Source organism: Rhinoraja longicauda, chromosome 2, assembly GCF_053455715.1.
Source record: "Rhinoraja longicauda isolate Sanriku21f chromosome 2, sRhiLon1.1, whole genome shotgun sequence".
NCBI classification, from domain to species: Eukaryota; Metazoa; Chordata; class Chondrichthyes; order Rajiformes; family Arhynchobatidae; genus Rhinoraja; species Rhinoraja longicauda.
In genome coordinates this window covers 80,848,406-80,871,119 of record NC_135954.1, presented here as the reverse complement: position 1 = coordinate 80,871,119, position 22,714 = coordinate 80,848,406, and the positions used below count along the sequence as shown (strand labels likewise).

At 41.1% G+C, this 22,714-nt stretch overlaps 1 protein-coding gene across 2 annotated transcripts in view; it reads right to left on the bottom strand.

Annotated features, from left to right (window-relative positions):
• dgkb (diacylglycerol kinase, beta) overlaps window positions 1-22,714 on the bottom strand; it is a 506,131-nt gene that overhangs the window by 244,518 nt on the left and 238,899 nt on the right. For both annotated transcript variants that reach the window (XM_078421953.1, XM_078421946.1), the window contains exons 15-16: window positions 9,859-9,932; window positions 7,441-7,515 (exon numbers count right to left, since the gene is read on the bottom strand). In XM_078421953.1, the coding sequence (XP_078278079.1) occupies window positions 7,441-7,515; window positions 9,859-9,932 (149 nt within the window). The remainder of the gene's footprint in view (window positions 1-7,440; window positions 7,516-9,858; window positions 9,933-22,714) is intronic.

Sequence of the window (22,714 nt, the reverse complement as noted above, 5' to 3'; positions counted from 1 at the left end):
TTAAAGGGCGGCATAGTGGAGCACTTGGTTGGGCTGCTGCCTCATAGCGTCAGAGAGACCTGGGTTCAATCTTGACCAGAGACCAGAGATCCAGGTTTGATACTGATTTTGGTTGCTGTCTGTGTGGAGTTTGCACGTCTTCCCTGTGATCATGTGGATTTCCTCCAGGTGCTCCGGTTTCCTCCCATTTCCCAGAGACAGGCAGATTATGAGGTTAATTGGCCTCTGTAAACAGCCTCTAGTGTGTAGGGAATGAATGAGAAAGTGGGATAACATAGAAATAACGTAAGAAGAAACTGCAGATGTTGGTTTAAACTGAAGATAGACACAAAAAGCTGGAGTAACTCAGCGGGACAGGCAGCATCTCTGGAGAGAAGAATGGGTGAAGTTTCGGGTCAAGACCCTTCTTCAGACTGGTTAGGGATAAGAGAAACGAGAGATATAGACAATGACGCAGAGAGATAAAGAACAATGAATGAAAGATTTGCAAAAAAGTAACGATGATAAAGGAAACAGACCTTTGTAAGCTGTTTGAAGGGTGAAAATGAGAAGCTAGTGCAAATTGGATGGAGGAGGGATAGAGAGAGAAGGAATGCCAGGGCTACCTGAAGTTAAAGAAATCAATATTCACACCACTGGACAGTAAGCTGCCCAAGCGAAATATGAGATGCTGTTCCTCCAATTTGCGTTTAGCCTCACTCTAACAATGGAGGAGACCGAGGACAGAAAGGTCTATGTAGGAATGGGAAGGAGAATTAAAGTATCCAGCAACCGAGAGATCAGGTTGGTTCACGTGGGCTGAGGGAAGGTGTTCCACGAAACGATCGCCCAGTCTGTGTTTGGTCTCGCCGATGTATAAGAGTCCACATCTTGAACAACAGATACAGTAGATGAGGTTGGAGGAGGTGCAAGTGAACCTCTGCCTAACCTGAAAGGACTGTAGGGGTCCCTGGACAGAGTCGAGGGAGGAGATATAGCGACAGGTATTGCTTCTTCTGTGTTGCAGGGGAAGGTACGGGGGGGGGGGGGGGGGGGTGGGAAGGGACTAGTTAACCAGGGAGTTGCCCAAGATCCAAAGCATATCACCTCATCTGTGAAACACAGTGGTGGGGGTGTTATGGCCTGGGCATGTATGAATGCTGAAGGTAATGGCTCACTTATCTTCATTGATGATACAACTGCTGATGGTAGTAGCATAATGAATTCTGAAATGTATAGACACATCCTTTCTGCTCAAGTTCAAACAAATACCTCAAAACTTATTGGCCGGCAGTTCATCCAACAGCAAGACAATGATCCAAACATACTGCTAAAGCAACAAAGGAGTTTTTCAAAGCTAAACAATGGTCAATTCTTGAGTGGCCAAGTCAATCACCCGATCTGAATCCAATTGAGCATGCCTTTTATATGCTGAAGAGAAAACAGAAGGGGACTAGCCCCCAAAACAAGCATAAGCTAAAGATGGCTGCAATACAGGCATGGCAGAGCATCACCAGAGAAGACACCCAGCAACTGGTGATGTCCATGAATCGCGAACTTCAAGCAGTCATTGCATGCAAAGGATATGCAACAAAATACTAAACATGACTACTTTGGTTTACATGACATTGCTGTGTCCCAAACATTATGGTGCCCTGCAATGGGGGGGGGGGGGGGGGGGGGGAGGGGGGGGGGGGAGGGACTATGTATAAACACTGCTGTAATTTCTACATGGTGAAACCAAAATGTATAAAATTGGCCTTTATTAAAATCTGACAATGTGCACTTTAACCACATGTGATTTTTTCTATTACAAATCTCATATTGTGGAGTATAGAGGCAAATAAATAAATGATGGGTCTTTGTCCCAAACATTATGGAGAGCACTGTGGATGTGAACATGGTCATTGGAATAACTTCCCTACTCAGAATCGTTCATGTCCAAAAGAGAATTGAGAAAGACTGGGTAAACATTAAAACAAGGCCGATTTCTATTGTCCTGACAGATAAGCAGCAAATCAATTTTAATTGAGAGTCCATGAAGTTAGTGTGATATTGAAGTCACATGGCAATCATATTCCTTTTATAAACTCAAAATACTTTCACATGAACATCTGGACCATTACATATCAAAATCAGCTCAGTCCACTTGGAGATGTGCATGGTGATTAGTGAAAGACCTGGATAGAGTGGATGTGGAGAGGATGTTTCCACTAGTGGGAGAGTCTAGGACCAGAGGCCATAGCCTCAGAATAAACGGAAGCACCTTTAGAAAGGAGATGAGGAGGAATTTCTTTAATCAGAGGGTGGTGAATCCGTGGAATTCATTTCCACGGAATGCTGTGGAGGCCAAGTCAATGAATATTTTTAAGGCAGATATTGACAGATTCTTGATTAGTATGGGTGCAAGGGGTTATGGGGAGAGGGCAGGAGAATGGGGTTGAGATTGACAGGAAGATCAGCCATGATTGAAAGGCGGAGTAGACTTGATGGGCTGAATGGCCTAATTCTGCTCCGATAATTTATGACCTCATGAGCTGAGAGATGACGGCATTCACCTGATGCTTCTACTTTTGCTCTTCTCAGAGTATAAATAACCTGTGTGGAGGGAGTGCTAGTGCGGTACTATTCAAGTAACTTCAGCAAACTACAGTATTACATCCAATTAACAAGGAACTGCAGATGCTGGTTGATACCAAAGAATGGCACAAAATGCTGGAGTAACTCAGCAGGTCAGGCAACATCCCTGGAGAAAATGGATAGGCGGCATTTTGGGTTGGAACCCTTCTTCAGACTGTTTTATGTCCCATTGATTGTACACATCAAGTCGCAGCGCGCCAAAGAAAGAAGAGTACAGGGTTGAGAAACGTGATGGGTCATCAATCAAAGTAATTGCCTTATCCCAAGTTCTTAGAAAAGGACAACCATACTTAAAGGTGAATTTTGTAGCACAAAATCTGATTTCATTTTTTGAGAACCGCAGAGAGCATTTGAACCCTTTATCAGCCTTTGCCTCCCCAGAATGATTAATGGATTAAGAAACAGACAAAAAAATGAAAATCAAGGCACAGGCATGGGGCAGTGAACACGTCAAGGCAGTCAATGGCCAGCTGGGCTGAATGACACTAAAGTCACAGAACTTCGTATGAGAGAAGGGTTAGCTGTGCCACTCTGTTGTTCCATCATTCTTGTAGGGCACTGAGTGCAGCAGGAGCTGAGGTGACAACCGACCATTATGCCTTTTGATGTGGAGGTGCTGTGCTCTCAGTGTCTGGGAGTTCATCATGGGGCAGCTCGAGATACCGCACATTATCACCAGCTAGTAGATGTGCAGGAATGAAGTACTTTGAAAGACACAGCAAATTAAATCATGCAACTTGGCGTGAAATACCAGGATTTGCATACTCCTGAGGAAGTATCCAACGATGTAATTAGTCCAGCATTCAAATATTGTGATTATCCCATTGAAGGTTTATGCTCACAAATTCATATGGCAAGAGATTTGCACCCATTTCTCAAATCATGTTTTGTAATATCAGGTGACCACAGTCAAATGCCAGAGGTGCACGGCACATTTGCACTTCTGCCAAATATTTTCAATTTGAGGAGTGCCAAGTGAGGAAAACATATCCAGAATTGAAGCGATAGTTAGATGAAGGAAATGAGAAAGAGAACAACAAGAGACAGAAATGTAGGACGAAATAGATCCAGTAACTGATCATATTGGGAGCACGGTGCTCAAGTTTATGTCCTTAGTGGGATTTAAACATTGACTGCTGGTGGAGATGCTTCACACCAGGGGAAAGGGCTGTACCGCTGCATTCTAGAGCATTGTGGCGCGTCGAAAGAGGCCCGAAATAAAGGCGAGGAGCCGGGTATTTCGGAAGGTTTGGTTTTATTACAGTTATCAGACCGGTCAAGTCTGCTGGAATGACTTTGCGCCCAAAACCTCGTCCTTTATATCCGTAGCAAAGGGCCGCCCCCCTGGACCGGTCCGTTCCCGTGCCGAGGGGTCGGTAGTGGTATGGCCCGACCCTTGGGAGCCGCCACAGCATTAAACATGCTGAGGAGGTGTTCTGTCTCTCCCAAAAGACACCACATGTCCACAAATTACAACATTTTGGCGAGAAATTTCAATTCACTTAAGTCATACAGCAAGGAAATAGGCCCTTTGCCCCAACGTGTTCAGCCAACCAAGGTGCCCTATCCACCAGCACTTGACCCATATCCCTCCAAACCTTTCCTATCCATGTATCCAAATGACTTTTAAATATTATTGTTGTACCTGCCTCAAGTACCTCCTCTGGCAGCTCGTTCCATATACCCACCACTCTCTGTGTGAAAAAGGTGCGCATTGAGTTCCTATTAAATCTTTCCCCTCTTGATGAAGGAATAAAAAGTTATAATCAGAAGGATGACCATGAAAGCACTTGGATTGTAGTTGGAACTTACCTGGCTAACTAACACCCTTCAGAGGTGATCTGCCTTACTTGCTAATCATCAAGTGAAAGAACAAATAAGTCCCTCTTACTTGAGGCAAGAAGCTTGCAAACTTCACTTATCAAAAATTTGAAATACAGGTAGATTAAATTGTTTCTGATCATTGTAGACCCATTTCTGAGACATCCTGGTCATAATAACATGGTGCAATTTTAAACGACTGGCAAAACCTTGATGAAAACAGGTTCACTGCAAGAATCGCCTTCATTTCCGCAATGTGTTGTTGCTGCACATTAATTAACATTTATTTCTGTAAAATATTACTGATGCACATATGGGAATGCACCCGTTCATGCAAATAGATATCATTCACACTTCTCTTGCCTTGCACTCAAAGTTCACATACAAAGCCAGCAGAACGATCAAGGACAAAGCTGAAAATCCAGACTTGTTCTGATTCCCTCAGTGTTGCGGTGTATTTGGCTATGTCACTCGTTGAGAATTAACAGATGCAGCAGACTAAGAGAAGCTGAAAAGTTATTTTCATTAACAGTTCAGTTCTCTGAGAGTGAGTTTAATTTTTAAATTTCCATTTTTGTTTTGCAGCCATTTGCCTTCCATCTGGATCTTTGTTTTGAACCCAGTTCGTTTGTAATGAATATTAATCTTTTTTCCTAGCTGTTGGTCATTGGTGCAAATCCAACAAAATATCACTTTCTCTGGGAGAAAACGAATGGAAATGTCAGATCGAAATAATAACAGTTCTCTGCGGGAAATTTGATGGAATATTACAAACATTATATACCCAAGCTAGACGATGCCGTTCAAATATGCTGCTGAAAAAAAACCTGATGCTGTTGCTAATTCCTTCTTTGGATCTCTGAAAGAAAAAAAAAGATGTTGCCTTTCTAAGCATTGAGAACTTTGTTGCCCTTTCCCCAGAAACTCTGGTCAGAGTGGACCAGGATGCTGGTCACATGATCTGCCTCTGAATCAGCCTTCTTCAATGGGCCTCACTTTGTGACATGACCGTCTTGTCTTATTTTCAATGACCTGGGAAATGAAGGCCAGCATCCAATGTAACTCTGACACCACCTCATCTGCTTGTCCTGGCTGCAACCTTCAGTGATCTTTGGGGAATTGGGGGTGGTGAAGGCAATGCGACAGACAAAGTTCCTTTCATTTCATTGATATTTTATATTTGTTGCAGCTGAAAGGACTGTATGTGCTTCACTTTAGGCAAACACCATAACTTATCAGAAAATTGAAGCTGGAGACTTGGTACCATGTGTCACCGACTTTTCTCTCGTTTCCCTCTCGCTTCTATTTATGAATTGTGAATTTCCCAGCTATATTCTCAGTGATGCTGTGAGCAACATCAATTGACCCAGTCCAAAGTTGTGCAGATGAATTCAAAGTTTCTACCCCCACAGTCCCAACTCCATTGACTTTCCCTACTCATTCACGATGAGGTTGTGTGCATGTAGTGCTGACTTTTTGGAAGATTCCTTTATTGAGCTTCAAACCCGTTACTAATCCATTGCTAAGGATGCCAGTTTCAGTTTCTCCCCATGGACGCCTCCTGTCCAAACCATATTTTGTTCCCTCAATTTTGCTCGCTTGACTCCCATGGTTCACTTTGTACAGAAATTTGAGCTTATTCTCCAAACTCCATCCACACCCAAACTCCAGATTCCACCATCAATGTTTTCATCTGTTGACTGCTTGTCTTGTAATACATTGATTTCAGAAGGATTTTTACAATCCCTTCCACCGCATCACCTCATTTTAACTTGGCAAGATCTTCCAACTTTGCATGCTAGCACTCTTTTGCATTCTTCTGCCACCAGACTTCCTCAACTTCATGCTCTCCTCTATTTCACTATTAAACTCTTTAATTCGCTAGAGGTATCCTACTGGAATGACTAAAATATCCTCCCTTTTCTCTGACTATTAAGAAAAATATCCTCAAAACAGTGTTCGAACCTTCAATCACCACTACTGTTTTTACGCTACTTATGCTCTGCACCTAGTCTAAAACTGTGAAACACTTATGTATAACATTACATTAATGCCCAATGTAAACACTATTTTTATGAACACCTTTTTATTCTTTACTGGACTCTGATGGACAACTTATTAAAACTACATCTCTTTTTTTAATGAAAGGTTCAGAAAAAAAAGTACACTTGTTCACTATAGTTTTTTAAAAATGTTTTACAGGAAAGAGCCTCTATGGTTGAATAGAAAGCCAGACGTTTAGGATATTATACTGTTGTTTGTGAATTAGGAAACAGATGTGTCTGGTAGTCTTGCCTCAGGCTGACTGCAATCTTGTAATGTTTCTGTAAGGTTAAGATTTATCAGCTTGTACATCCCACCCTGCTGGGAACACAGGGTATCATAACAAGCTGCACAGCGCATAATTCATACAAGAACCTTCTTCACTATTTGTCTTCAACATTAATGAAACTTGTCAACTCCCAAGATAACAAAAGTTTCTATGCAGATTTAAGAGACTTCATTGTGTCTCAGTCACACAAAAGCCAAAGGAGATTTTCATAATCGTATTAGACACCGGTGCATCAATAAAAATATATTGTGTCTTAATTAGTTTGAGGTGATACCCGTAAAATTGTTTTTATGTAACTTATAATAATTGCCGCAGAATTTTACAGGTTGCAATTTCTGATTAGATTTCAGTCATTAGAGAATGCAATGCATGTCATGATGCTAATAAGCGAATGTCTCTCTGAATAATTTTGTTCTCTTTGCAAAACTATTGCACTATATTTGGTAATTGAGCTACAAAAGCAGTATTAAATAAAAAAGAACAAATTATTTTCTATGGATTATATTAGTGTTTAGCATGAGATTGGAAAATGAAATGCAATTACTTTTTTAAACAACTCACATCCCTTTTGTTTAACATAAATATTAATACAAATACAATGATTGTAATCTTTTGGATTTTCAACCTGTACATGATACTTTTAATTCCTGCTTTGCTGTTGTACTTACCCTGGCATTGGGCCACTACTACCAAGACTGTAAACCTGGCGTGGATTCAGAAGGAACTGGAATTTTCTGAAGATTCTGTGAAAAGAATATAAATAAACTATCCATTACTTAAAGCAATCTGTTTTATGTTAGAGTTTTATGTCAGCTATCTAAAAAAGTTTATTTGATGAAGCATAAAGGACTCTTTACAGACAAAGTAATACCTATGAATTCATCATTTAATAATAATGAAGAAGTGATCTGTATTGTTACTGTAATCATTTGAGTTTTAATGATGATTTATAATGAAGGTCTTTTCCAGAAAGGTGCTTGGGTCAAGCTTGTACTGGTGTCAGACCTAATTAATGTCCCCAGGTAGTGTTTTTACAGAAATGTGAGTTGAAACAGTGCATAAGTCACAGGGGAGGATAAATAGAAGCACTTGCAGGGGATATTAACTAGACACGACACTTGTACCAGGTCATTTGTTTTCTATTCTTTATTTTCACTCCACAATTAACCAGTGACAATTTTAATTCAGCATTTCATAGGAATGCAATGGAATTAAAGGGGACAATTCATAAATTTATCTTGTGGCGTTTATCTTGTTAGATTTATTTTTCAAAAATAAGGCAGAGTTCAATATTATGCAGATCAAGCAGTGTCTGTCAAGGCAGAGGAATGATTCCTATAATGTTATTTTATGTTTGCTGGGGATGGATAAAACCATAAAAATAAACTGACGGCATCAAAGCGCAGTTAGTATCAGACATATTATTTTTTTCAACAGAACTGCAATTTTAAACTTTGCAAGACAACAGACATTCCACTTCTCAAATGGATTTTAAGAGCATCAAAATGTATTGCTGCTTTACAGATAGTTGTAAGGGATAAGATGTTAATTATTACCCTATGGAATAAGCAGGAAATGGAGGAAGTTAGCAACAGCTTTATGAAAAACTGCATTAACTACACAAGCGTCGTGTGGTCATTGTAATTTCAGGAAAAGCTGCAGGAGACATTCCTTCTACCAAGCACGGTAACAATGATCACAATTTTCCTTGGCTTGTGATATTGTGTCAGATGGTGCTCCACTTTGCTGGCACAGCCAACATTTGTGGAAGATCAGAGAACGATAAGAGCATGGGAGCAGGCGGGACCTAACACTATCTATCAGGCACATCTCTGGCACTAACTAACCCCTTTTACATTGACATTTTGGGCATCTCCTGCTTTACAGTACTACATGTAGGTTGCTAGGCCCCTCCATTCACTTGCTGGATATCACACTCTTCAGCCTACTGTGCACTTTGGCAAATTTGGCTAAGTACTTATACAAATATTTTTGGAAGGTTTTGAAGGTCCAGTGTATTTACCTGTCTTGAACACTACCTACAAAGACCACTTCAGTCTTGTAGAGACCACCATGCAGCTACTACGTTCATAAGTTCTAGGAGCAGAATTAGGCCATTCTGTCCATCATGTCTACTCTGGCATTCAATCATAGCTGATCTATCTTTCCCTCTCAACCCCATTCTCTTGCCTTCGCCTGATAACCTGACACCCTTACAAATCAAGAATATGTCAATCTCTGCTTTAAAAATATCCATTGCCTCCACAGATTCACTACCCTCCAACTAAAGAAATTCCTCCTCATCTTTCTAAAGATGCGTCGTTTTATTCTGCGGCTATGGCCTCTGGTCCTAGACTCTCACTCCAGTGAAAACATTCACTCTCTCCAGGCCTTCCACTATTCGCTAAGTTTCAATGAGGCCCTCCATCATCCTTCTAAAATTTGATTCATCATTGCCACTGAAATGTTTTGAGTCTTTTTGAAGGAAACAAATATTTGAGCAAATATTTGTTTTCGAGAACCCCTATTTAGTGCCAATCATCACGAGGCAGGGCTTGATTTACTTATCTCATATTATCTTAAGAAGAGTTTGAATTCCATTGGTGCAACACTTAACAGACCAGTAAATGCTGAAAGACCCCACCGTTCGTTCCTGTAAAACTATCCCCTTCCTCCTTGTACGACCTTCTCCCTTCGCTGGTGACAATTGTCTTTTAGGAGACATATATTGATTGTGCTCATGGTTAGACATTTTGGAGTCCCTAAAGACACTGATACCCACTTCAACCAGGTTTCTGGCTTTCCTTCACTTATGCCCCAACTTGGAATACACCTCGGTAATATCAGATAAATAACATTCATTCCTGTGCCATTTTTGACAAAGCCAGACGATGCCTTCTGTTTGAGTTGGATACTGACTAAACTGTATTTATATTCAAATATGTAGCACAATAATAAATTTATAATTATGTGGACTGATCACTGGTCCTCTACGTTTAGAATTTCTGTTTAATTTCTCAGCAAGCACAACATTCTGCTGTATTTCCTTTTCCACAAATCACTGAAATACAAAAACAGAGGCTCACCTTTCTCCTTGTTTCCCGCCACTTTTGGGATTGACAAAAACCAGAAGCGGGTGTGTGCCTGGAACGGGTGTAACCTGGAAAAAGATATCCAAATTATTCAATGCCAACCATCACGATGCAGGGCTTCATTTATGTATTATTTATCTCATGTTATTTCAAGAAGAGTTTGAATTCCATTGGTGCAACACTTAACAGACCAGTAAATGCTGAAAGACCCCACTGACTGTTCTTGTCAAACTCTCCCCTTCCTCCTTGTACGGTACATGACCTCCTCAAAACTCAACAGGCAGAAGCAATAGCCCAGCCAACTGCTGCCACCGCATGGGACTTTGGTTGGGAGTATGGGTATGCAGTTCTGATTGCCAACTCCAGGAGGGATATGGAAGCTTTGGTGAGGGTGCAGAAGAGGTCTACTAAGAAGAGGCTTAGAGGGTATTAGCTATGATGGAGAATTTAGACAAACTTGGTTTGTTTACTCTGAAGCAGTCTGAGGGGAGGCCTGATGATACACATAGATAGGGTTGACAGTCAGAATCTTTTTCCCAGTGTGGATATGTCAAACACAAGAGGGCATAGCTTTAAGGTGAGAGGGACAAAGTTTAAAGATGTGTAGGGGAAGGTTTTTTTTTTTACACAGAGAGCAGTGAGTGCCTGAACACACTGTCTGTCAGTGGTGTCGATGAAAGCAGATACAATAGTTACATTTAAGAGGGTTTTGGATATACACATGGATGCACATGCAGTAAATGGAGGGATATGGATCACGCGGAGGGAAAGGAGACTAGTTTAAAATGGCATCATGTTCAGCACAGACACTATTGGCCAATGGGTCTGTTCCCATGCTGTACATGTTCAAATACATCATTAATAGATATTACGTTGGGAAAATAAATTAATATAGAAACATTTTAACACAATAGTATAGGTTTTTACAAACAATTTAGCACTGTAATCTGCGACCTTTTATTTGCAAGTTAAACTTGCCAATTTTCTGAATGTTTCTAAATTGATACAAAAAGAAATCAGTGGAATTCCAAAAAGTCGTGATTACAAAAGTTGTGCCAAAGGGCCTGTTTCTATGCTGTATGACTCTATAACTCAGATGCCTGCAGCCCTGCAGTGGTCCGCAAATACATCCCACTGGTCTTCACAATTTCCTGTTTGTTGGTACAGATTGAACACAAATCGGGAGCTTGCAAACTGGAGAGGACCTGCAGATTTTATATTGACACCTGGAATTAATGGGATACCACAGTCTCCAAATGGCATCCCGTACCTTTTCATGCCAATCCACCTGGTTGTACCAATTGCTCAACCAATGAACATTCTACCCTTAAAGGTTGCTGGATTTGGAAAATGTGTGGAAAGGGCAAGGGGGCAGTGCCCCCCCCCCCCCCCCCCTCTCCCCCCTACACTTCACTGCATCCCTGGGGCCCAGAGTGACACTACTTCACTACTTCATTGCAAATTATGTGCTTGCCCCAAAGTTCCCATGGCTGCCCATTGACTATTCCTTCAGCACCAACAGTTAAAATCAACTTGATTAATTTAGTGGGAACATTAATAAGAGGCTGCACGTGATGCCTGGTTTCCATTTGCAATCATTTTTGCAATGACTGCTACAAATTTGTAAGTGGTTAAACATTTTACATCCCATTCATATATCATATGTTTCATGTTTTCATCTGGCAAAGAAAGCCATTCAGCTACGGAGTTTATGCCAGCTCTCAGAGCAATCCCACTCTTTCACTTGTTTCCTGTGACACATTGTATGTCACTTGCCCATCAACTGCAGCCTGATTCTGTTGCCATCCACTTACTTCAGAGGCAATTTATGGCAGTCAGTTAACCTGTCAACAGGCACATCATTGGGATGTGGGAGGAAATCTGTGCACCCTGGGAAACCTATAAAGTCGCATAGACCGGGGTCGAACCCGAGTCACTTGATCCATGGAGCATCAGCTCTACCAGTTGTGCCACTGTGCTGTAGAAAATAAATCAATGCATAATAGTCCAAAAAATACAAGAAACGCATCCAATACCCTTAACTTCCAGTGAAGAAACCTGTTAGATCCACCTTTTGCATACAACTTATATTTTGGGACAGAGGATGTCTGTCCTCCTTATGAATTGTCTTGAAAGTAGTTCTTTTCATCAGATTTTCCATAACTTTTACAGTTAATTAAATAGTGTATTTAATTGAAAGCAAATCTACGATCATTAAGTCCCTTTATCATAATTGTCACTGTGGCATTTGGCACCATACTTTTATTTAATGTTAACACCAACATATCCCTAAAAACAAATGCCATGAATCAGTCAGTGCATTTTAGAAAACTCCCATGAACTCTGGAAACATTACATCCCCAAATTTCAAAGCAATGCCCTACATTTTCTTACCACTCCAGTACAAAATAGTCACAAACTTCCCTTGAGTATTTGTCATATTTTTCTTTCCATGATCACATTGCTGTCCTTTTCAGAGTATTAACTATGTGCCATTGGAGCACAGAATGACAGAGATAAAGTACCTAACTACCTCAGTATGAAGTCCCGATGGAATCAGGTAAATTAATGAGACTCATCCAAAGGTTATGTATGATCTATTACTTCCTCTAATTATAAATAATAATCCTGATCATTATGCTGGTTAGCTATAAAGAACTAAGATAAATGTGCTTAACCATGATTAATAGACATCAATGAATTGCATAGGTCTCTTTCGTTGCCATGGTATCTCTAGAGTGCGCCACAGTTATTCCTTTTTGTTTCTTTTCTTCCCTGATACAGGCATTAATTCTTTGGGAAGTAAATATGAATTTGCTTTGTAAATCGGTTTTAGACTTCAGTAGTACTTAACGATCCTCTTAGTGCACTATTCCAAAGAGTTAAGGTACTTTAGAACACCTGAACAGATGTGTGAGCACTGCAATTAAAGGAATCATTTCCTGAGTAACAAATATATAATGTTATTTCTAGCACTCCGGGTAAAATCCATCCTGACAGCTGGAAGCCATAACTTAATGGTGTGTCATATTGGCAGTGCCAGAGCTAAAGAGATGCCACCTTTATCACCCATCCCACACTTGGCAGCTCATTCTGAAACCTGAGGGCAAACAGCTTGGCAAATTGTATTTATTTTACTGGAGCTCGAGCTGATCACTAAATTGTTGCATTAACCAGAACTACCCTCTCTCTGTCGGTTCATGTGGAAAAGCAAGTGTAATCTTTGCTTCTTACATCAACTGCCATATTCATTCATTGCCTTCTGAGAATGAAATAAGACAACGGAGGAGCCATCAAGGGATAAATAAACCATTAATTTATCATACCATCAATCAAAATGAACATCCATTCCACCAAGTGCCAGTGAGTGTCACCAGCGCAAAATGTTGTTCTTCAAGCTTTATGGTGTCACTGTGAAAGATGACTGGAAGCCTTTTTCATGCACGGTCCCCATCTCCTCGTTTCCCCTTCTGAAGGTGGTGGCTCATTCTGGGTTATTCTCAAGGTGGCAGTCTAGTCTCTAATCACCCCCCCCCCCCCCCCCCCCCCAACCTTCCTCTCACTGTTCTGCCAAAGTGCCTGTGCTTGTGTCAGCCTGGATTGCAAGTAATGGTATACCATTTACAAAAGGGAGCAGATACTGACTCAATGTTTTATTGTCTTGGAAAGTATGTTTTAAACACATCTTTAAGTAAGCATTTATATTTCATATAAAAGAACAAAACTTAAAGGAAAGAAAACTAGACCAATAATAAAGAAAATATTGACAAACACACTCCAGACTTTGTGCTTAAGATTAAGAGGAGACAGCATGCTTTCTTTCAGAGAGTTGTTGACACTCAGAATTTAATCATGTTAAGTTTATTTGGCTAGTATCTCAGATTCAGATGGTAATGGAATGATGTTTTTCATTGAAGAAGAAAATTAATTTATTGTGATTGTTGCAACTACGCACTGAAGAGGAAAAATTTCAGCCAGTCTGGTAAACAACTTGGCATACAGCAAGGGAGTTGCAATTCACAACGCGTCCACTTGAATGACAGGAATAATTAATGTTCTAATTACCTGCCTGTTGAAAAGAATCTGGCTCATCTTCAATGAAACAAGCTTCATGAAAGGATCGTTTTGATCTGAATTGTCAAAACCTGTCTTGGAGCAATGCACGTACAGTGGGCTATTCCCATTCTGGTGATCCTTTGCTCCCATTGTTTCATTAGACTTGACGTGCTCAGATAGTGACAGAGTTCTGTTTGTAGTAGTCTTGTCATGGTCAACAAAGTCTCAACAAAGAAATCTGGAAAAGGATTCATTGAGTTGAAACACAGTTATTTCAGTGTTGCAAACCACTTTTGTGATTATGTTAATCAAGCATTGTGTTGTAAATTAACTTTATAATCTTTTGCTTCTGAATAATTAAATATTGTGCAGATACTTTCAATCATTAGTTGGCCATTGAATAGCACAGTCTAACTTTATTGTATTTTGGACTTTCAGGAAGAAGTGATATATGCTGGACAAACCATGCAAACCCTGTGGTAAACAAATACGTAAGATTTTTGTATTTGCACATGGCACGGGGACTGGGAAGAGAGATTTTATTCCCTGTGCAATAATTCTGGCAGATGATATGATCAATATTAATGTAGTAACAACAAACAACAGATGCTGGTTTACACAAGAGGACACAAAGTTCTGGAATAACTCAGTGGGTCAGGCAGCATCCCTGCAGAATAAGGATGGGTGATGTTTTGGGTTGGCATTGGAGTCCCGATGCGAAATGTCACCTATCCATATTCTCCAAGGATGCTGCCTGACCCACTGAGTTACTCCAGCGCATTTCCGACCATTATTAATCTTTAGGGGCAATGCTCACTTGAATGTTACAGGTGAGTGCACTACACATCACTGATGATGCGTCCCAGCGCATCCAGAGGATGTATCTTTCACATTGAAGTCTGGCTCAGCCAGTGGCACCTAGGAATAAACTGGGTGACAACCAAGAATAGTTTGGTGACTACTGGAGAGACAGTTGACGGCACGGAATTACGGCACCCGGGACAGGATGGGTTGGCACACCAGTCTGTGTCTTTCGTGAGAAAGAAACCCAATAAGCTACGGAAAGGCCTTCTGCCATCAGGCAAGAATGAAATGCTCGGAGAAGGAGAAAGAGGTGCTGCGCACAGGCCTTGAACCTGGTGAGACGCAGGAGGAGCCTGGCCAGGACTCACCCCACAGAGCCCAGTCCCTCCATGCACCAGTCTCCCAACCCCTGCAGAGTAGTTATTAAGAGGGCTGATCCGTGGGCGGTTGCTGCTGGGACGCAAGTCGGGGCCTGATCAACCCCGGCTGGGTCGCCTTGGCGAGGGTGTCTGATGTTGTGAGACCCGAAACACCCCATGACCCCAGGTCACATCACTGAGGATGCGTCCCAGTGCATCCAGAGGATGTATCTTTCACATTTGTTGCACTAATCATTGTGCAAGCAGGCATCTCACCATTGAGGGGCAGAAACTGTACTGCTTACAAACAACCTGCAACTCTTCGAGGGTTGGTGAATCTTGCTATTTGCCAAGATAGCACATCACATGATAATCAAAGCATCAAAGCATAATTCAAGGTCGCCAATTCACAAGTAGTGACGGTGTTTGTGGAAGAAACAGAAAAATATAAAAGGGTTTCCTTTCACTCTCAAGAGGATAATGATGTGTCTCCAAATATGAGTTAACAGCAGTGCAGCAAGGGGTTTGATGGATCAACGGTCATACCTTAACTTTAAGGACCTATAAAAAAATGCATTTAAGGAAGGATTAGAAGTTCCACTGCTCAAAGTTTTAATGGAGTTCACAATGGTTTAGGATCAGAAAATTGATTAGTTGAAACTTAGCTTAGATGGATAAATTCTGCCACAGCCCTCGAGCAAGTATTCATTCTGGAGACAACTGGACTCACAAGGTTGACATCAACTGACAAGTAGTGAATGATAGGTTTCACTGTGGCACCACTGTGTCGCACATATATGCAGGCTAGGCATCAAAAACAACAGCAGGCCTGCTGGAGGTTGAAGGCCAGCCTGGTTCAGTTCAAAGGGTCATTCATTCCTGAACGGGGAGCTAGTGGAGTCAGTCAGAGCAGCAAGCTGTGGAATACTCACAGATGCTGTCATTATCTTTGAACCAGTGGGGGCAGGCAGAAAAAAGAATTGTTAATGATGGCACTAATACAGATTCTTCAGAGACTAAAAACACCTTTCGTTCTCCAGAATATTGATTTCATCCTCTCTACCTCACTAAAATGCACTTTCTGCTCATTGATACACATTGACGAAGGTGAAGACCCTGACTAAAGATGAAACGTATCAAGTTCCTACACTCCAAGCAGCAGCACAGAAGATATAAGCCCAGATAGCAGGGATGGGGAGTTACATAGATCTGTGCTGGATGATTCGCTAAGCACAAGAGCAAGGGGATGGTGCAAGTGTGAAGAGCAGTTCAGGAATTGCTCGGGAGATTTTAACAAGATGCAGATTTTTGAGCGAGAGTGGGGTAAAAAAACTGGAAGCAAAGAAAAAAACGGGACAAATCGGAGCCGGCAACAGATGATCTCAGGCAAGGAGGTTCCCTGACAGGCTGACTATTGGTTAGAGACAGGTGTGAGCCCAAGAGTGATACAGAGTTTACACTGTGGAACTGGTTCATCAACTTTTTGGGGAGGAGAGGGGTGGAGAGACAAGGGTAGGGGAAAGCGAGGGCAGGGGTGAGAGGTTTTTGGAAAAGTTACCTAAAATTGACAAATTCAACATTCATACTGTTGGGTTGCAAGTTACCCAAGCAAAATATGAGATGCTGTTCCTCCAATTTGCATTGTGGCCTCACTCTGGCAATGGAGGAGGCCCAGGACAGAAAGGCCAGAATGGGAATGTGAAGGTGAGTTAAAGTGATTGGCAACAGGAAGATCCGGTAGGCCTTGGCAAACTGAATGCAAATGTTCAGCAAAATGGTCACCAAGTCTCACTTGGTCTCACTGATATCCAAGAGCCCAAACACCGGAAGCAGTTTTTCCCCCCACTCCCGACAATAATTAGTCCGAAGAAGGGACCCGACCCAAAACATCACCTGTTCGTTTTCTCCAGAGATGCTGCCTGACCCATTGAGTTACTCCAACACTTTGGGTCTACCTTTGGTTTAAACCAGCATCTTTTAATTACGTTTTATTGCAGATCTTTAAGACCTTGCTATTAACCAGAAATCACTTTCTGCATACCAGCTATTGTTTAATGTAATGAGCCTGTTGGTAAGGAGGTACTAAAGCTTATCAGAAGGTGTCAATTTGTATTCTGACTGATGACAGCAATGCTTCCCAAACAACCTTAGAATAGATGCTGTCATCAATAACAACTTTAATTTATAAATGACACAACATCATATCACCTTCTATGGAGGTAATCACAAATAAAATGACACGAGAAATGAGAAGGAGGCATTCACATCATGGGTGATGATAAATGTACTCAAAGAGGTAAGTTTAGAGATCCTCTTGAAGGAGAAGAAAGGATATTTTGGATTTTTCAGGCTCGAGCCACAGCCTCCAAATGTGATGTGAATGATGTGGGGTGGGGGTGGGGGTGCGGGTGGGGGCGGGGGGGGGGGGGGGTTCATGTGTGTGTGTGTGTGCGTGTGTGTGTGGAGAGGGGTAGGAGGATGTGCAAAAATGCACACAAGATACACAGGTTTCTATGAACAGTTGTAATCTGGAGCACCCAAAACAAACATGATCGCAGGGAGAAGCCAGGGGAATTTATTACGGGGAACAAGGAAATGGCAGACGAGTTGAACCGGTACTTTGGATCTGTCTTCACTAAGGAAGATACAAACAATCTCCCAGATGTTCTAGTGACCAGAGATCCTAGGGTGACGGAGGAACTGAAGGAAATTCAGGCAGGAAATGGTGTTGGGTAGACTGATGGGACTGAAGGCTGATAAATCCCCAGGGCCTGATTGTCTGCATCCCAGGGTACTTAAGGACACATTGGTGATCATTTTCCAATGTTCTATAGATTCAGGATCAGTTCCTGTGGATTGGAGGGTAGCTAATGTTATCCCACTTTTTAAGAAAGGAAGGAGAGAGAAAACAGGAAATTATAGACCAGTTAGTCTGACATCAGTGGTGGGGAAGATGCTGGAGTCAATTATAAAAGACGAAATTGCGGAGCATTTGGATAGCAGTAACAGGATCGTTCCGAGTCAGCATGGATTTACGAAGGGGAAATCATGCTTGACTAATCTTCTGGAATTTTTTGAGGATGTAACTAGGAAAATGGACAGGGGAGAGCCGGTGGATGTAGTGTACTTTGACTTTCAGAAAGCCTTCGACAAGGTTCCACATAGGAGATTAGTGTGCAAAATTAGAGCACATGGTATTGGAGGTAGGGTACTGACATGGATAGAAAATTGGTTGGCAGATAGAAAGCAAAGAGTGGGGATAAATGAGTCCCTTTCAGAATGCCAGGCAGTGACTAGTGGGGTACTGCAAGGCTCGGTGCTGGGACCGCAGCTATTTACAATATACATTAATGACTTGGATGAAGGGATTAAAAGTAACATTAGCAAATTTGCAGATGACACAGAGCTGGGGGGCAGTGTGAACTGTGAGGAAGATGCTATGAGGTTGCAGGGTGACTTGGACAGGCTGTATGAGTGGGCGAATGCATGGCAGATGCAGTTTAATGTGGATAAGTGTGAGGTTATCCACTGGTGGTAAGAATAGGAAGGCAGATTATTATCTGAATGGTGTCAAGTTAGGAAAAGGGGATGTAAAACGAGATCTGGGTGTCCTAGTGCATCAGTCACTGAAAGGAAGCATGCAGGTACAGCAGGCAGTGAAGAAAGCCAATGGAATGTTGGCCTTCATAACAAGAGGAGTTGAGTATAGGAGCAAAGAGGTCCTTCTGCAGTTGTACAGGGCCGTAGTGAGACCGCACCTGGAGTACTGTGTGCAGTTTTGGTCTCCAAATTTGAGGAAGGATATTCTTGCTATTGAGGGCGTGCAGTGTAGGTTTAGTAGGTTAATTCCCGGAATGGTGGGACTGTCGTATGTTGAAAGACTGGAGCGACTAGGCTTACATACACTGGAATTTAGAAGGATGAGAGGGGATCTTATTGAAACATATAAGATTATTAAGGGGTTGGACACGTTAGAGGTAGGAAACATGTTCCCAATGTTGGGGGAGTCCAGAACCAGGGGCCACAGTTTAAGAATAAGGGGTAGGCCATTTAGAACAGAGATGAGGAAAAACTTTTTCAGTCAGAGAGTTGTAAATCTGTGGAATTCTCTGCCTCAGAAGGCAGTGGAGGCCGATTTTCTGAATGCATTCAAGAGAGAGCTAGATAGAGCTCTTAAGGATTGCGGAGTCAGGGGGTATGGGGAGAAGGCAGGAACGGGGTACTGATTGAGAATGATCAGCCATGATCACATTGAATGGCGGTGCTGGCTCGAAAGGACGAATGGCCTCCTCCTGCACCTATTGTCCATTGTCTATTGTCTACTCAGACAATTCCGAGGAAATAACAAAACTCGGGTAGCCTCTGGATAGTGACTGTAAAGACATTCTTGCTCAGAAAGGCCTTGAGGGGGATGGAGTGGCTTAGGGGTATTTGGAGATCAGTTCATTCAAAATTGGGTGAGGATACCGAGGGTTTTCATACTCTTTTTAATTTCATTTTACCCATGTGGACATCACAGAAGCTTATTGTATTACTTTATTTTCGAAGAAAAAATATCATTATTGAGTAATAATCTGTTTACAGATTAAGCCTTTTTTTTTATCCCACGTCAATTAATGCTTCAGAAATGAATCAATCAAAATAGCATTCTTGGATATCAGTGTCAATTGATGTGATTTTCTAAGTTTTTGGGATAACGGCTTATTATTTGAATTTAAGTAAAATCTATGCGGTTTAAATTGGGCTATGAAGTATACATTGTTTAAGGTGATACACAGCTAAACAAGGACCAAATCTGATGTCCACAATATGTACACACCACTTAGACGGGAAAAACACAGTACTCTGTCGAGGTCAAGGAAGTTTCAAAGAACTACCTAATGAAGACTGGCAATACATGGAGAACTGAGATGGTGGTGCAAATAAACATGCAATGCTGATTTGACAGTGGACTTCCCAACTTTGCATTTTATATTCCACTTTTTTCTTTGTCTTAACCGAACATAGACAAGCACAAAGTGCAAAACCTCACAACTGTTTACATCTTTATATCCTAAATTGTTTCTAAGTTGTCAGACTGTTTGCCTTATCTCCATACTACATGAGCAGAAAAGTTATCTGAGTACTGCAAAGACTCAAATAACTTTCAATAATTCCTGCCACAAACTCCATGACGTCAACACAAATTCCATCCATCCCTACGGCAAATATCCAAAAATGAATCAGATTATTTACAACCTTGGTGTTAGATTTGACCACATGTTTCACATGCTGCCTACAACACAATGGATAGATTTAGATTAGATATGCATTGCAAACACCATTTCTGTCACTGATCAAATTTAAATTCCAATATTTCTGGATTGCTGTTCTAATGTCACTCATGGTTTGAATAGTGCCAAGAAGAGAGTTCTGGCAGGTAGTATGGAAAGCTGATGTATGTGATTTAACTGCATTTGTAACCAACCTTGTTCAAGATTTCAGCCTTGGGGTATAATTATTTTTTGTGTGCATTGCCATGCCCTCCCATTGTTTTAAATGAGGAAACGGTAATAGAGCGAATCAGCAGAGCAAATTACTGTTAACTTCCATCAGCACTTCCATCATTATCCATCACAATGTTAGACTATGCCTTGCTCAATGGTAGATTACTGACTGGACCTTCTAAGTAAAAGCAGTTCTGGCCAGGCTTTTTAATAAAAGTCTGACTATTATTGAACTATTCGGCATTTAAAGTAAAATACCACCATTGTTTGATAGTGTCAAAAGGAGAAAGGTAGCAAAATAGATGTGATTAGATGTGCAGCTGGAGCATTAGAACTTGAGGAAGCTTTTGCAAAGTTCCCTACTCTGAATGTCTTAGAAATAAATATTTTCACAGGACCAGAAGATCATAATGGATATTGGAAGAGAACAAGAGGAAACAATGTGGCCAGTCTTTGACTGATTTGGGCTTATCTGATCTAATCTTAGTCTCGGCATCACTTTTCTGCAAATTCCCCAAATCTTTTTCTTCCCTATAGACCAAAATGTGTTTATCTTAACCTTGGATAATTCCAATGAATTGACTTCTTTGTGAAGAGAATCAAATTGGCACTATTCAAACCAGAGGAAACACATTCCTCCTTACCTCCCTTTTAAATGGGTAACTCCATTATTCTGAAAGGATGTTTCCTATTCTAGTTTCCTCTCAATTCAAAACATCCTCTGAGCATCTATCCTATTAAAACAAAATATTGAATGCTTCAATAAGATCACCCCATTCTCTAAACGTTATTGTTTTTGACCCAAAGTCAGGTTCAATCCTGACTACGGGCACTATCTGTACGGAGTTTGTACGTTCTCCCCGTGACCTGCATGGGTTTTCTCCGAGATCTTCGGTTTCCTCCCACACTCCAAAGACGTACAGGTTTGTAGGTTAATTAACTGGGTAAAATGTAAAAAAATTGTCCCTAGTGTGTGTAGGATAGTGTTAATGTGCGGGGATCGTTGGGCGGTGCGGACTCGGTGGGCCGAAGGGCCTGTTTCCGCGCTGTATCTCTAAATCTAAAAAAAATCAAACGTGCTCAAACTTACTGCATAAGGCAATCTCTTCACACTAGAAAACCAAATACTGTGATTATATACCCTCTTTAATAAGGACACAAAAAATGTGTGTGAAACTCCAAATATGATTTTACCAGTGCTCTACATAAATGGATCAAAACTTCTGTACTTTACAATCCTTCTTTGCAATGAAGGCCAACCCTCCAATAGCCTTCCTTATAACTTGCTGAGAATACCCATATAATTCCGAACCACACGATTCTGTTGCCTCTCATTAATAATATTCTACTTCTCTATCCTCATTAGCTAAGTTGATGCCTCTAATTTCCCCACTTTTATTCTCCATCTGATAATGTTTTGTCCTTTCACTCAACCTTTCACTCTTTATTTCTTCCTCATAGGTCAGTGAAATGGTAGCAAATTTGTATTCAATACACTGTGCTTTTCGTACATTAATATAAATTATAAATAGTATATTATAAATATAAACTATAAATAAGCCCAGGAAGCACCATAGAAGTTACAGTTTGCTGACTGAGAAGTGACACCTTTATTTCAACTTCTTGTTCTTTTTTGTTGGTTAGCTTACCAGTCATCTGACCTTTCTAATCTTTTACTCTTAACAGCATGAGCTTTTACCATTAATGTAATTGAAGTAAATACCTAATGAAAATCCAAAACCCCCTGAGGACCCTTCTCTATGATACATTTTTAAATTCAACAGCACATTCTCTGGTTGCCTTAACAAGAAAATGTTCAAAGTACACATCATGAACTTGTCTTCTAGGCAAGATTAGTTGATCCAACTGGCACAGGCAGTAAGTCGCTGCCTCACAACTCCAGTGATTTGGGTTCAATACTGATCTCCAGTACTGTCTATATGAAGTTTCCACATTCTCTCTGTGACCTTGAGTTTCCTCCCGCTGCTCCAGTTTCCTCTCACAAGGCGGATTATTGCTGATTGCTGAATTAATCGACTAGTGTAAATTGCCCGAAAGTTTATAGATGAACGATAATGGAAATGTAGGGGAAATAAAATGGGTTCCATGTACAATTAATATAAATGGATGCTTGATGGTTAACCT